Source organism: Lutra lutra, chromosome 4 (assembly GCF_902655055.1).
Source record: "Lutra lutra chromosome 4, mLutLut1.2, whole genome shotgun sequence".
Lineage (NCBI taxonomy): Eukaryota > Metazoa > Chordata > Mammalia > Carnivora > Mustelidae > Lutra > Lutra lutra.
In genome coordinates, this window is record NC_062281.1 from 105,109,694 (window position 1) to 105,123,647 (window position 13,954).

The window sequence follows — 13,954 nt, forward strand, 5'->3', positions numbered from 1 at the left end:
AGAAGCCTGATGATGTAGGGCTCCATCCCAGGACCCTGGGACCATGACCTGAGCCAAAGGCAGATGCTTAACAGACTGAGCCACCTAGGTGCCCCATAGAACAGTTTTGTTTTGTTTTGTTTTTGTTTTTGTTTTTTGTTTTTTTGTTTTAACCAAAGGTATAAAACTCTGGCTCAGGATGGGAGTCTACAAGTTGTCATTCAAACTTCCATTATACTCAGCATTGTTTGGATGTTCCTCTTTCTTCCTTCAGAGTCACTGTCAAAGCCCTGCCTCTGACCTGCTCTGGCAACATAGTTTGTATGATAGATCACTCTCTGTCTGAGGGAAAGAGAGAACCTCCAGCTGAGTTTGGAAGGCTCAGGGCAAGGGGCTGCTGGGTCTCCTTTTTTGTCTGAAAAGTCAATACTTCTGACCAGGGTCCTGATTTGCAAGTATTTATCAGACACTCACTGTGACACCTCAGTAGATACTCTTTGCTGGGACTGTCCTGACATGACAAAGGGAAAGCTACCCTATTCTCCATGTGTTTCTGCCTCCTGCATGTCTTCAATATTTTTTGTGTTTTTTTGAGCAAGTGTGTGGATGAGTGGGGGAAGAAGTGGAAGGAGTGGGAATGAGAGAATCTTAAGTGGGCTCTAGAACCCTGAGATCATGACCTGAGCTGAAATCAAGAGTTGGGCACTTAACCGACTGAGCCACCCAGGCAACCCAGGTCTTCAGTTTTGTGGTTACTTTTGTTCCTGGTGATTTTTGTCTTCTTTTCTACTTTGGAACCAAGATAACCTACAGCAAAGGGTAACAGAGTCTCTTTGTCTTATCCTATAAGCTAACGCATCCCTATTCCTTTATTGTCTTCTCAGTTAGAGTTGAAGTTTAGCTAATAAGCATGTGACTTCTACCCTTTATTTACTTTCAATACTAATAAGCATTTCACTCCTCAGACTCAGACCCCACTTGTAGGAAATGCCAGCAATGTTTGTTGTTGTTGTTTTTTACTTCCTGAGCCTGTGACTTAGAACTTCAAGGAACTAATTATTTCCCCAACAGTTTTAAACTGACTTGTATAACATAACAAAGTGAATTTTTAAGTATAACATTTCTCTCCCTAACACTATGTTAAGATCACACACACACACACACACACATACACACACACGTATATATTAAGATATAACCTCAATTCCAAGGAACTTAAAATGCAACTAGGGAGATGAGACTCATTCATTATAATAATCTTAACAGTTTAACCTCCAATTTGAGACCCATGATCCAGAACTCTCCGCAATCTATAAAAGCAAGAAATCAGTTGACTTAGGTATTCTTCTCAGTGAACTGCAGCAATTGACAAGACATGAGCTAACATGTCCAGATGAGTCCCCAGTTCTTGGTTAAGACCTATAGTCCAATACTAATTAAGTTACTATGGTCATTAGAGCTAATGGTGTTTACTTTATAGCTCCTGACAATATATCCTTCCATGTGCCAGAAAAGCTAAATGTGGGCAAAGTGGAAACAAACCCATGAATAAAGCAGTATTTTCTTGAATGCAACTCTTTCTATGAACTAGAAAATTCCTTGGTCTGGGATGTGCAATTGTCTGAGGATTTTGGACTTAGTTTCTCCCTAATAATAATAATTTTATGGAAATTTGTTGTTTTTTAAAACTAGATCACAGGGGCCCCTGGGTGGCTGAGTCATTAAATGTCTGCCTTCAACTCAGGTCAGGATCCCAGGGTCCTGGGGATGAGCCCCACATCACGTAGTACTCCCTGCTCAACAGGGAGCCTGTCTCCTACCTCTTCCACTCCTCCTGCCTATGTTCACTTTCTCGCTGTGACTCTGTCAAATAAATAAAAAAAAATATTTAAAATAAAGTAAAAATTACATCACAGGGACGTCTGGGTGGCTCAGTGGGTTAAAGCCTCTGCCTTCGGCTCAGGTCATGATCTCAGGGTCCTGGGATCAAGCCCTGCATAGGGCTCTCTGCTCGGCAGGGAGCCTGCTTCCTCCTCTCTCTCTGCCTGCCTCTCTGCCTACTTGTGATCTGTCCCTGTCAAAGAAATAAAATCTTAAAAAAAAAAAATCTCATCACAAATATGTGAGAAACAGTAAAATCAGAAAAGCAACTTGTTCAAGGTTACACAGCCAAGCCTTGTGATTTGAATTCATGCTTTGATATTTCAGAGTACTTTCTTCAAAGTCATAATTAATGGCAAAAGAATGGACACAAGACAACACTATTTTGAGATAAACTTTTAAGAAAAGAGAGTGTGGGATTTAAAAAAAAAATTAGGCTTTTGAAACTTTGAATCCCATAAGTTTTATACTTTAGCAAATATTTAGAGTCAGTCTTTCCATTTCATTCAGTTTCACAAATGCTTATTAAGCAAGAACTAGATTCTTAAAGCTGTAAAAGATACACTGGGGAAGACACTGTATACAGCAACAGTTAAAATGCCCACAAGGCACACAGGGAGAACACAATTTTGATCGGGATTATCACAAAAGGCCTAGATGTATAGTTCTTGAAGAGGATGAAGAATCTTGTTGGAAACTGGACCAAATGCATGGTGGTTGGGGAGAACAGAATGAACAAATGGCAGGCCCATGCAGAAGGCACATGACCAGTTGGATGAGTAGGGACTTGTTCCCGATTCCCGGCCCAGAGGCCGGCTAGGGGTGATTAGTAGAAGGTGGAGCTGTAAGGGTGAGTAGAAGAAGACCCCAGAGAGCCATTAGAGAAAATAATTTTCATGCAAAAAATAGTTCTGCTTAATGAATTGTTTTAGAGTTGAAATGGTACAAGGTTTATTTGTCTTTTTGGATTTTAATTAGATACTTATTATTTTTCAGAAAGGATTATTGAGGAGGAAAATAACAAGATATTTATTATATAATAAGAGTTTTGTTTATGGCCTCTGCATCTTTTAATGCTTGCTTTATGACTTCCTTTGATAAAATTAACAAAGTTTTTTAAGAAGTTTTTAAAAACATTTCATTAGGAATGTTCCAAAAGAGCAAATAATGGAAAATTTACTCTTCGAGATTTGCTTGTGGTTCCTATGCAACGTGTTTTAAAGTATCACCTTCTCCTCCAGGTATGTAACTTAAAACTGTCAGTTTGGTTATTTGTTCATTTATTCATTTAACAGAGTATTCATGAAGTATCAATTATGCTCCGTATACTCTATGTTTGGACTGTATCCCCTTGTGATTTTTCAGTGGTTAGTATATCTGAGTGGGAAATAACAGAACAGCTGGAAAATTTTTCTTTTAGCAAAGATGATTCTGTATCTTTCCAAAGTCACTTTTTGTGTCCTTCCAATAGAACTGACTCCAAAAAAACAAACGAACAACAACAACAACAACAATAACAAAACAAGGCAAAACAAAAAGATCCCTTTAACCAGGTCTTCTTTGGTTAGCAGGAATCATTTACTAGACTCTCAGTGCTGCATTACCCCTGATTTTTGGCAGGTTAAGTGTTTAGGACTTTTTGCCTTATAACCATAAACTAAAAAAGAATTCTGTCACATTCCGTGTTGCTTTCTGCTGTAATGAATTATTATAAGACTACATTTATTTTGAAGTGATTCTTGTTATAACCACAAAGCTTATGGTTTCCACAGTTAGTCCTCTAATGAGGGTGGAGAGTCTTATAAATTTAATTTGATAGCTGTACCAGGAGGCTCATTAGTTCTGCTCCAAGGAAATGTCTTACAGTATTAGTCTGTCAACTCTGCTGATGCTTGTGAAATGTCATTTTAAAAAGATCTACTACCTGTATGTGAAATATAATTTTGAGTCTGCTGCACTTTTATACATCTCGTATATTAAATTCCTTGAACTGTAGTTGCAAAATTATTAGTCATCTCTATTTTTGTTCTACTGAGAAATCAGAAAAATTCAAACCCTGATTATTTCTTAAAAATGCATTAAAACATTTATGAGACCTAAACTCAGAGCAACTTAATCAAATTGGATTTTATGAAAAAATAATGAGGATTTAAGCAATCAGTCTCTGAGACATCATGAAACTAAAAACATGTCCAAAATAAGATAGTAATTTATTTTATAACGTTGGAATAGTCAAATATCAATTGAAGATGTTAAAAGGTGCAGTTTTCAAGAAACATGTTTTGGTCATTTATAAAGTTCTAGAGAGACTTTTATAAGTTTAAAATATGACTATACTTTTTTGCAATTAGCAGGCTTTTTTCCTTAATCCCTCTTGGATTGTTTTATATTTTAAATTTCAAAAGAATGTTTAGTTTTGTGTATGGTGTAAGAGAATGGTCAAGTTCCATTCTTCTGTATATAGCTGTCCAATTTTCCCAGCACCATTTATTGAAGAGACTGTCTTTTTCCCATTGGATATTTTCTCCTGCTTTGTCAAAGATTATTTGACCATAGAGTCGAGGGTCCATATCCTGGCTCTCTATTCTGTTCCATTGCTCTATGTATCTGTTTTTGTGCCAGTACCATGCTATCTTACTGATCACAGCTTTGTAATAGACTTTGAAATCAGGCAACGTGATGCCCCCCAGCTTTGTTTTTCTTTTTCAACATTTCCTTGGCTTTTTGGGTCTTTTCCAGTTCCATACAAATTTTAGGACCATTTCTTCCAGCACTTTGAAAAATACACAAAGATGAACTCAAAATGGATGAAAGACCTCAATGTGAGACAGGAATCCATCAAAATCCTAGACGGGAACATAGGCAGTCACCTCTTTGACCTGGGCCACAGCAGCTTCTTTCAAGACACGTCTCCAAAGGCAAAGGAAACACAAGCAAAAATGAACTTTTAGGACTTCATCAAGATAAAAAGCTTCTGCACAGCAAAGGAAACAGTCAACAAAACGAAGAGGCAACCCACGGAATGGGAGAAGATATTTGCAAATGACACTACAGACAAAGGGCTGATATCCAACATCTATAAAGAACTCCTAAACAACACACAAAAGACAAATCAAGTCAAAAAGTGGGTGGAAGACATGAACAGACACTTCACCAATGATGGCTAACAGACACCTGAGAAAATGTTTATCATCATTAGCTATCAGGGATATTCATATCAAAACCACACTGAGATACCACCTTACACAGTTAGAATGGCCAAAATTAACAAGGCAAGAAACAACAAATGTTGGAGAGGTTGTGGAGAAAGGGGAACCCTTTTACACTGTTGGTGAGAATGCAAGTTGGTGCAGCCACTTTGGAAAACAGTGTGGAGGTTCCTCAAAAAGTTAAAAATAGAGGTATTAGCATTGTACACAATAGCCAAACTGTGGAAAGAGCCGAGATGCCCTTCAGTGGACGATAGATAAAGGAGATGTGGTCCATATATACAACGGAATATTACTCAGCCATCAGAAAGGGTGAATGCCCAACTTTTGCATCAACATGGATGGGACTGGAGGAGATCATGCTGAGTAAAATAAGTCAAACAGAGAAAGTCAATTATCATATAGTTTCACATACTTGTGGAACATAAGGAATAGCATGGAGGACATTAGGAGAAGGAAGGGAAAAATTAAAGGGGTGGAAATCGGAGGGGGAGACAAACCATGAAAAACTGTGGACTCCAAGAAACAACCTGAGGGTTTTAGACGGGAGGGGGGTTGGTGGGATGGATTGGCCCGGGGGTGGGTATTAAGGAGGGCACATATTGCATGGAGCACTGGTGTTATATGTAAACAATGAGTCTTAGAACACTATATCAAAAACTCATGATGGACTATATGGTGACTAACATAATAAAAAGTAGTAATAACAAAATATTTAGTTTTATGATTTTTTAAAATAGGGAAATTTTTATTTGGGGTAACATATAGATTAAAAATTCTAGAAATGTTTTTCTATCTTGATAGTATGGAGTAGAATTTGTCTAATGTTTAGGCATTCGTTACATTAATGTGGTATGAATTTGAACATTTCCTACTTACTGGTATACTTTAGTGGGGAAATAATTTTTGAAATACTTTATGGTTTGAAATCACAGATTTATAAAATTAGAGTATTTGAGAGTAGAGTATTTGAAACTGAGAATAAAATTGAAAATAGAAGTAAGAGAATATTACGTGGACAAGTTTTTTATACTTAACAAATCTGATGGCTGTAAATCCTCTTTATAACTAGAAACACTACTGATACTAAATTCAGCAAAAATTTTTGAGTGTCTCCCCTGTTCAACACATAGTGTTAGGCATTCATGATATAGAACAGCTCTTGCCTTCCCAGACTGATAAAGCTCACTGTTTAGATAGGGAAAATGAAATGTAAGCTTCCGGGTGCCATACAATGTGATAGGTATACAAAAAGCACGGAGGGAGTACAAATAAAGGCCTAGTTAATTGTGCCTGGGGAGGCTGGGGGTTTCTGGAGGCCTCTGTCATAGAAAGCTTCATTGAGAAGTAATTCTTGAATTGGTTGTGAAGGGAACAGTAGGAGTTCAATAGAGGCATCAGAGAGGAAGGGCTTTCTAAGGAGAGCAAACAGCATGCCTAATGGGATCAGACATGAGAACATATTTTGAGAATTGCAGTTAATTTAATGTGGATAGAATATAGGTTGTTTGGATGGAGTGGAAAGAAAATTGAAAGAGGTTTGCAGAATTCAGACCACGAAGTGTCTAAGAGGTATGGTTGATGACCTGAAGCTTTTGTGGGCATCACAGACGTCTAAATAGGATAGGGACAGGATCCAGTTTATATATTAGAAACCTAGCTCTTATGTCAGTAGAATGAATAGATTGTAGTCCAGAGAGGCTACAAGTCAGAAGCAAATTTAGGATAACCCATGTGAAAAAGAGTAAGGACTTGAACCAATGTATTGGCAGTGAGGATGGTTCCCAGGGGTAAGATCAAAGTCAGTATCGCTAGAAGATAGTGTGGGAGAGGAGCACCTGGGACACTTTTTAGATTTTGGCTTAGGTGATTCCATTGGTGGGGGTGTCCTCATTCAATAAAACATAAACAGGAACCAGAGCAGGGTTGTGGATGAAGGTACCTTAAGTTTGGAATTGTTGGGTTGGATGGGCTTGTGAGATACCCAGGTAGAACTGTTTAGCCGGACAGAAGATTCTGGGACTCGGGCGTGCGTTCTGGGTTTGAGCACATTTCCTTGAGAGGGATTGTCTTATTAGGTGAGCATTGATGTTATAGAGATGATTGTGATAGAATTTGTAGAGTATGTACAGTAAGAATAACAGAAGACCAAGGTGAAAATCTAGGGAATGGCAAATTTCAAAGGTACAGATAAAGAAGAAAGTATGAGAGATGGGTGAATTGGCAGAAATTTAGGATGGATTAATCACCACCAACAATAATAGCAACAAACAAAAGATCCTAATGTTCCTGAAGCTAGAAGAGAGGAGTAGTCATCAGAATCAGTTGACAATGAGGAGATCTTTCATGACATTTGGGAAGGATGTCAGTGTAATGACGGGGGATAGAATTCAGGTTCATCTTTGAATGGAAAATGTTTATAACCATTGTCTTATATGCTTTTGGTGTCTAGCTGGTCTTCTTATAGTTTGAGATTTTTTATGGAAATAGAACCTAGTTAAGTTGCATCACATTTATTATATTATGGTGCAAATAGTGATAAAAATGGCTTATTTCTTAAAATGTTTTCTTTCTTATATTTTGGTTTTAATTGATGAAAGTAATACTGAATTGTATCTTCCAAATAGGAATTGGTCAAGCATACCACTGATCCTACTGAGAAGGCAAATCTGAAACTGGCTCTTGATGCAATGAAGGTAAGGCAAATGTATCATTAACTTCTTTGTATTTTTTATTCCTGCTTAAAAACAATAGAATACAAACTGCTAATACATATGCATAATATGCTGATATATTTTAATATATAAGTATTTGTATAGTTTTGTATTTGGTGGGGAGAGATAGGTACTTATTAAAGATTAATTAATTAATTAATTAATTTTAAAGGGAGAGAGTGTACGTGAGTCGAGGGAGGGGCAGAGGGAGAGAATCTTCAAGCAGAGTCCTGAGCTGAGCCCAGAGCCCGATGCAGCCTGATGAGGGGCTCGATCTCACCTGAGATCATGACTGGAGCCAAAATCAAGAGTTGGACACTTAGCTGACTGAGTTATCCAGGCACCCCAGAAAATTGGATATATATATTTTTTAATTTTATTTATTTGAGAGAGAGAAGAGAGACCACAAGCAGGGGAAGCAACAGAAGGAGAGGGAAAAGCAGGCTTCCTGCTGAGCAGGGAGCCTTACACGGGGCTAGATTCCAGGACCCTGAGATCATGACCTGAGCCAAAGGCAGAGGCTTAACCCACTGAGCCACCCAGGTGCCCTGAGAACTGGATATTTTTAACTGAAATAGATATGCTTGCATGGATTTAGTTGTTAGACAAAGATACATAAAACCAAGAGGTGTATTAAAATAACTTTTGTTTTTTATGAAAGTATGACAACTTTTATAACCACCAGGAATGATTTAATATAATGGTTTTATTTCACATTCTTTTTGCGGTTACTAATAGAATCCTGTTGGCTTGTGCAAGCAGCAGGTCAGCTGGTGACTTCAGAACACTGGCGTGACTTACCTTCCTCAAGTGAGGCTCTCTGCCAGGTTGACCTTCATGGATGTTGTACATCAGCACAGGTGGATTTCAGTTGGGGTCTCTATTTCTAGGTAAATCTGAAAATCAAGAGCTACAAGTAGATAAAGGCAGACTTTTAAACACACTGGGCAGTCTGTAACACTCCAATTTCTACATTGTGCTGCATGTTGACTTTGAAAGAAATATTTGCTCCTAACTTAAAACGTAAGCCAATATTTGTTTTCAAGACAAAATGGCGATGTGACTCTATCAGAACGATGCTAATGGCTTCTCTGCGTCCCTCTGCCGGGGTCTGTGAGGGCTCTGCTCTTCAGCTGATTTCAGGAGCCTGTCAGGAACCATCACACAATTATTTGTTATTCTTTTCCAAAGTCATACCAAGTTTCCAATTTTTAAAGAAATCCTTTATAGATACATCCTATGAAAAGTCAGACTTTCATTTAGAACAAAGTTAGGAACTGCTTTTTTGTCCGAGGTCTGTTCCTACTGTTGCAGATGAATTTAAGAGGGTAGAGAAAAAAGAACACCCAGAAAACAGGAAAATCTAGAGCACATATAATAAAAATAGCTACTTACAGTATGGAAAGATTAGCTAATGTTTCCTCAAATATGAGAAAAAGACATTTTTAAAGTAGGTGAAGAAGGCACGTGGAGAAACGTGTCCCGCACTGTTTGTTCACTTTTAATTCATTTCAGTGCTCTGAGGTTTTTCTCATCCTCTTTGCTTCTCCTTCGTTAACTCTTTAAAACTGAACTGGCGGCTAGACTGAAAGCTCTCCAGGAACTAAGACACCAACTGGTTGCAGGAAACAGTCCTGCTGGACTGGACTCACTGTCTTACTTTTAGTTACTTTTTTCTCCCTGCTAATCCTTCATTACTGCACTATTGACCTTATTCTAACCTGTGTAAGAATGTGATTCTCTCAAGGTCACTTATTAACATGTCTGGAATTTGCATTCTCCTGACCTAGTTTCCTTTTGTTGTTCTGCATGGTGGCAGATTTTGTTTGTTTTTGTTTTTTATCCCTGCTCTTCTCAGAGGTGAGGTGAATGACAACGCCTTCGTCTTCCCAGCTGTACTGCAGACGCTTCAAAACCTGCTTTTCAGTAGGAACTTTGATTGATTGGATGTTCGTTTTATTGTCTTTGAAAAGTTATGGTGATTACTTTTACCGCTAATGAAATTAATGGTGTGTTTTCTTTCAAACAGTTTTCCTCTCTTCTCCAGTCTTATCTTGACTTCCTTTTATACCCTTCTCTTTATTCTTTAGGACTTGGCACAATATGTGAATGAAGTGAAAAGAGATAATGAGACCCTTCGTGAAATTAAACAGTTTCAGCTCTCTATAGAAAATCTGGTATGTAATTATCCTGCTATCCAGCTTCCCTAACTCACAAATCAGAGGACATTCTACAAGTTGTTTTTGAAGAAAAGATAGTTTACCTTGAAGTTTCTGCTGTTGTGGGTTTTTTCTGGTTTTTGTTTGGCAACACCCACATAGCTATCTCATGGCACCTGTGAAACGTGTGTCATTGTCTAAGGACTTTCTGCCTTTGCTTGTCCCTCCCTCTTTAATCACACTATGCATCTTCCCTTGGCTGTACAAGTTCAAACATTGGAGTTTTGGGTTTGTTTTTTTTTTTTTCTTTTTCTTTTCTTTCCTTTACCCCACACATATTCATGGCTGATTCCTGTTAATATATTCATTTTATATATTTACTGGGTGACTACTGTGTGCCAGACGTTTTCCTTGGGGCCAGGGCTATAACTATGAACAGCAGGGTCTCATGGCTGAGGAGGCAGTAAAAAGACGTTTAAAAATGCTCTACTGAGATCCATGCTGTGAACAGGGTGAGGCAACAGAGGATACTAAGGAGAGGCCTCATTTAGATGAGATGGTGAGAAAAAGTCCTTCTGAGTCATTTGCCTCTTGAACCTGAGGCATAAGAAGAAACCAGTTGTGCAGAGATCGGGGGGAGAGGATTCCAGACAGAAGCCATAGCAAATGGCCAGAGATGGGCCGGAACCTGGAGTGTTCGAGAGGTTGAAAGGCAAGAGTGTTTGGGTGAGTGAGGGGCTCTGAGTTGGGAGAGTGGTGAGTGGGAGGACTAGTTTCAAGAAAGAGCTGGTGGAGGCCTGGATGGAGCTATGGGCCTTGAAAATAGAGATACGCCTATGAAGGAAAGACTCTTCTCTTGGTGGAGCAATTTTATTGCTGCTTTCTCTGAAACATCTTTTCACATGTATAGTCATGTCCCCCTTTCAGGACCTCATCTGCCACCTCTCCCGTCACAGAAGCCTCCAGCCATTCCTTCACATTGTTGCACTTCCAGATGGTGGACTTCTCGATTCTGTCTCTTTCCCAACCTTGTCAGTATTGCCGTTGCCTTCAGGATTCAGGCAACATTCCTTAGCGGGGTATTTAAAGCTCTCAGTGATCTGGGCTTAAACTACTTTCCTGAACTCATCCAGCCAGTACCTGCCCACATACTTTGCTTTGCAGCTCTCCTGCTGTGTTGTAAGGTCTCTAATTTGCCGTACATTTTTATCATTCCGCCTTTGATGATAATGGAGTCAAACCCTAGGATATCTTCCCATTATTTCCTATCAAATTCTTTCAAGATCCAACTAAAATAATTCTTTCCCTAATCTCCCATTATTACTTTCTCTTTGTAATTCCATAGCATATTGCCTGGATAGCTGTTTAGCAGTGTGTGTGTGTGTGTGTGTGTGTGTGTGTGTGTGTGTGTAATATATATGATATTTACCATTTCTGAATGTACAATTTTGTGATGTTAAATATATTCATGTTGTTGGGAAGCCATCACCACTGTCCATCTCTAGAACTCTCTTCATCTTGTGAAACTGAAGCCCTGTACCCATTAAATACTAACTCTGTTCTCCCCTCCTCCCAGCCCCCTGGCAACCACCATTTTACTTTCTGTCTTTGTGAATTTGACTACTGTAGGTACCTCATGCAGGTGGAATCATGTATTATTTGTCCTTCTGTAACTGGCATACTTTATTTAGCATAATGTCTTCAGTGATCATCCTTGTTGTAGCATGTATCAGAATTCCATTTTGTTTTTTAAAGAATTTCCTTTTTGAGGCTTTAAAATACAGCATTGCTTATACCCCACATTTTGGTTATCCATTCAGCTGTCTATGGACACTTGGATTTCTTCCCTCTTTGACTATTGTGAATGATGCTGCTGTGAACACTGGTGTGCAAATATATGCTCAAGTCCCTGCTTTCACTTCTTTTGGATATATACCCAGAAGTGGAATTGCTGGATTATATGGTAATTCTAGGTTTAATTTTTCGAGGGCTAGCCATACCGTTTTCTACAGTGACTGCCCCATTTTACATTCCCACTAGCAATGCACAGGAATTCCAGTATCTCCACATCCTTGCCAACACTTGTTCTTTCCTTTTCTTCTTTTTTCTTTTAAAAAAAATAATATTCATCCAAATGGGTACAAAGTAGCATCTTATTATGGTTTTGACTTTGTATTTCCCTAATGATTAGGGATATTGAGTATCTTTTCATATGCTTTTTGGCCATTTATATATCTTTCTAGAGAAATGTCTATTCAAGTCCTTTGCCTATTTTTGAGTCAGGTTTGCTTATTTTTTGTTTTTGTTGAGTTATAAGAGTTCTTTATATATTCTGGATATCCATTTTTGTCACACATTTTGTTTGCAAGTATTTTCTGCCATTCTGTAGGTTGCCTTTTCACTCTGTTGATTTTATCCTTTGCATAAAACGTTCCGTTTTGATGAATTTCAATTTATTGGCCTTTTGTGGATAGTGCTTTCCACTAGTGGTATAGTATAGTGGCATATCTAAGAAATCATTGCAAAATCTAATGTCATAAAACTTACCCCCTGTGTTTTCATCTAAGAGTTTTATATATTTGGTTTTTTGATCAGTGTGGTATACTGTTTAAGGTAAGGATCCAACTTCATTCTTCTGCCTGTGTATATCCAGTGTCCCCAGAATCTTTTGTTGAAAAAACCTGTTCAATATTCATTGAATGATCTTGGTACTGTTTTCAAAAATCCTTTGACCAGATATATATGACGGCCTATTTCCAGGTATTCTGTTTCATTGGCCTAGAAGTCTATCTTTATGCAAGTGCCACCCTATTTTGATTACCATAGTTTTGTAGTAAGGTTTGAAATCAGAAGACTAAGACCGCAACTTTGTTCTTTTTCAAGATTGTTTTGCCTATTAAGAGTCCCTTTAGATTCCACATGAATTTTATGATGGAGTTTTCTATTTTCTGCAAAATACATCATGGGGACTTTGTTAGGGAATATCTATTTTTATACTTTCTTGCAGCACAATTAATTATATATCTGCTTCCTCTATTAGAATATAATCTCCCAGATGTTAGTGATAATTTTCAGTCAGTTCCTTTTCTCCTTAGCACCTTGTACAGTAGGTTTTCATAAATACTTACTTTTTTTATTGTCTGCCTCTGGGGAATTGGTTCATTATGTTTAATCATTAAGTCATACTTTTTGTTCTTGAGATCTTAGGTCAAGGAAGCTATCCTTGGCTTCCTAGAACAAATGAAGCCCCTGGCAATGCATGTTTCCTGTACTCTTTCTTCTAATTATATACTTCTGTGAATATTTTCCCCCCACTGGGCAGGGGAAAACTTTGCCCTGTATCTACTACCGTGTCTGGCATACAATGGGTGCTCAGTAAGTATTAGTTGCTATAACTTTGTTGTGATTTGAATTCTCCCAGTTAATTCTTGCTTTTGGTAGCTAACTTCCCTATTAAGTTATAAGTAAAATTAATTAATGTCTTCCGTATACCTCCTTGGCCCAAGGACAGACGGTTTTTGAAAGTGAACCATGTAGACCTGAGCGTTTTAGACTAAGTGTGCTAAAAATGTAAAATGATAAAACTTGTAGTGTGATAAGGTAGCTGTTCCTAGAAAATATCCTCGCTAATATTTATTTGCTTTTACATGATTACAAAAAGCTGAGACATATGAATTTTATATTTTAGAACCAACCAGTTTTGCTTTTTGGACGACCTCAGGGAGATGGTGAAATTCGAATAACTACTCTAGACAAGCACACGAAACAAGAAAGGTGAGAAAAGAGGAGCAATACTTATTTTCAGAGTAAGTGGTTAGTATCAGAAGATTGAGAAAACAATTCTAGGACGAAGGGAAGCAGAGGAAGAAAAACAAGGGGACAGACCAACCTATGGTTTTTCTACAATTTTCTCATAGATATGTTTAGAGGAAAAGACCTGTGTTTTGGTATCTCTTGATTTATCTAAGTTCTTAAGAGGGATATGACAAATATCACTTTAGCTAAGGTTCAA

At 38.0% G+C, this 13,954-nt stretch overlaps 1 protein-coding gene across 3 annotated transcripts in view; it reads left to right on the forward strand.

Annotated features, from left to right (window-relative positions):
* The window catches only part of VAV3 (vav guanine nucleotide exchange factor 3), a 373,454-nt gene that overhangs the window by 189,464 nt on the left and 170,036 nt on the right, over positions 1-13,954 (forward strand). For all 3 annotated transcript variants that reach the window (XM_047724317.1, XM_047724316.1, XM_047724318.1), the window contains exons 10-13: positions 3,006-3,101; positions 7,697-7,765; positions 9,874-9,960; positions 13,631-13,716. In XM_047724317.1, the coding sequence (XP_047580273.1) occupies positions 3,006-3,101; positions 7,697-7,765; positions 9,874-9,960; positions 13,631-13,716 (338 nt within the window). The remainder of the gene's footprint in view (positions 1-3,005; positions 3,102-7,696; positions 7,766-9,873; positions 9,961-13,630; positions 13,717-13,954) is intronic.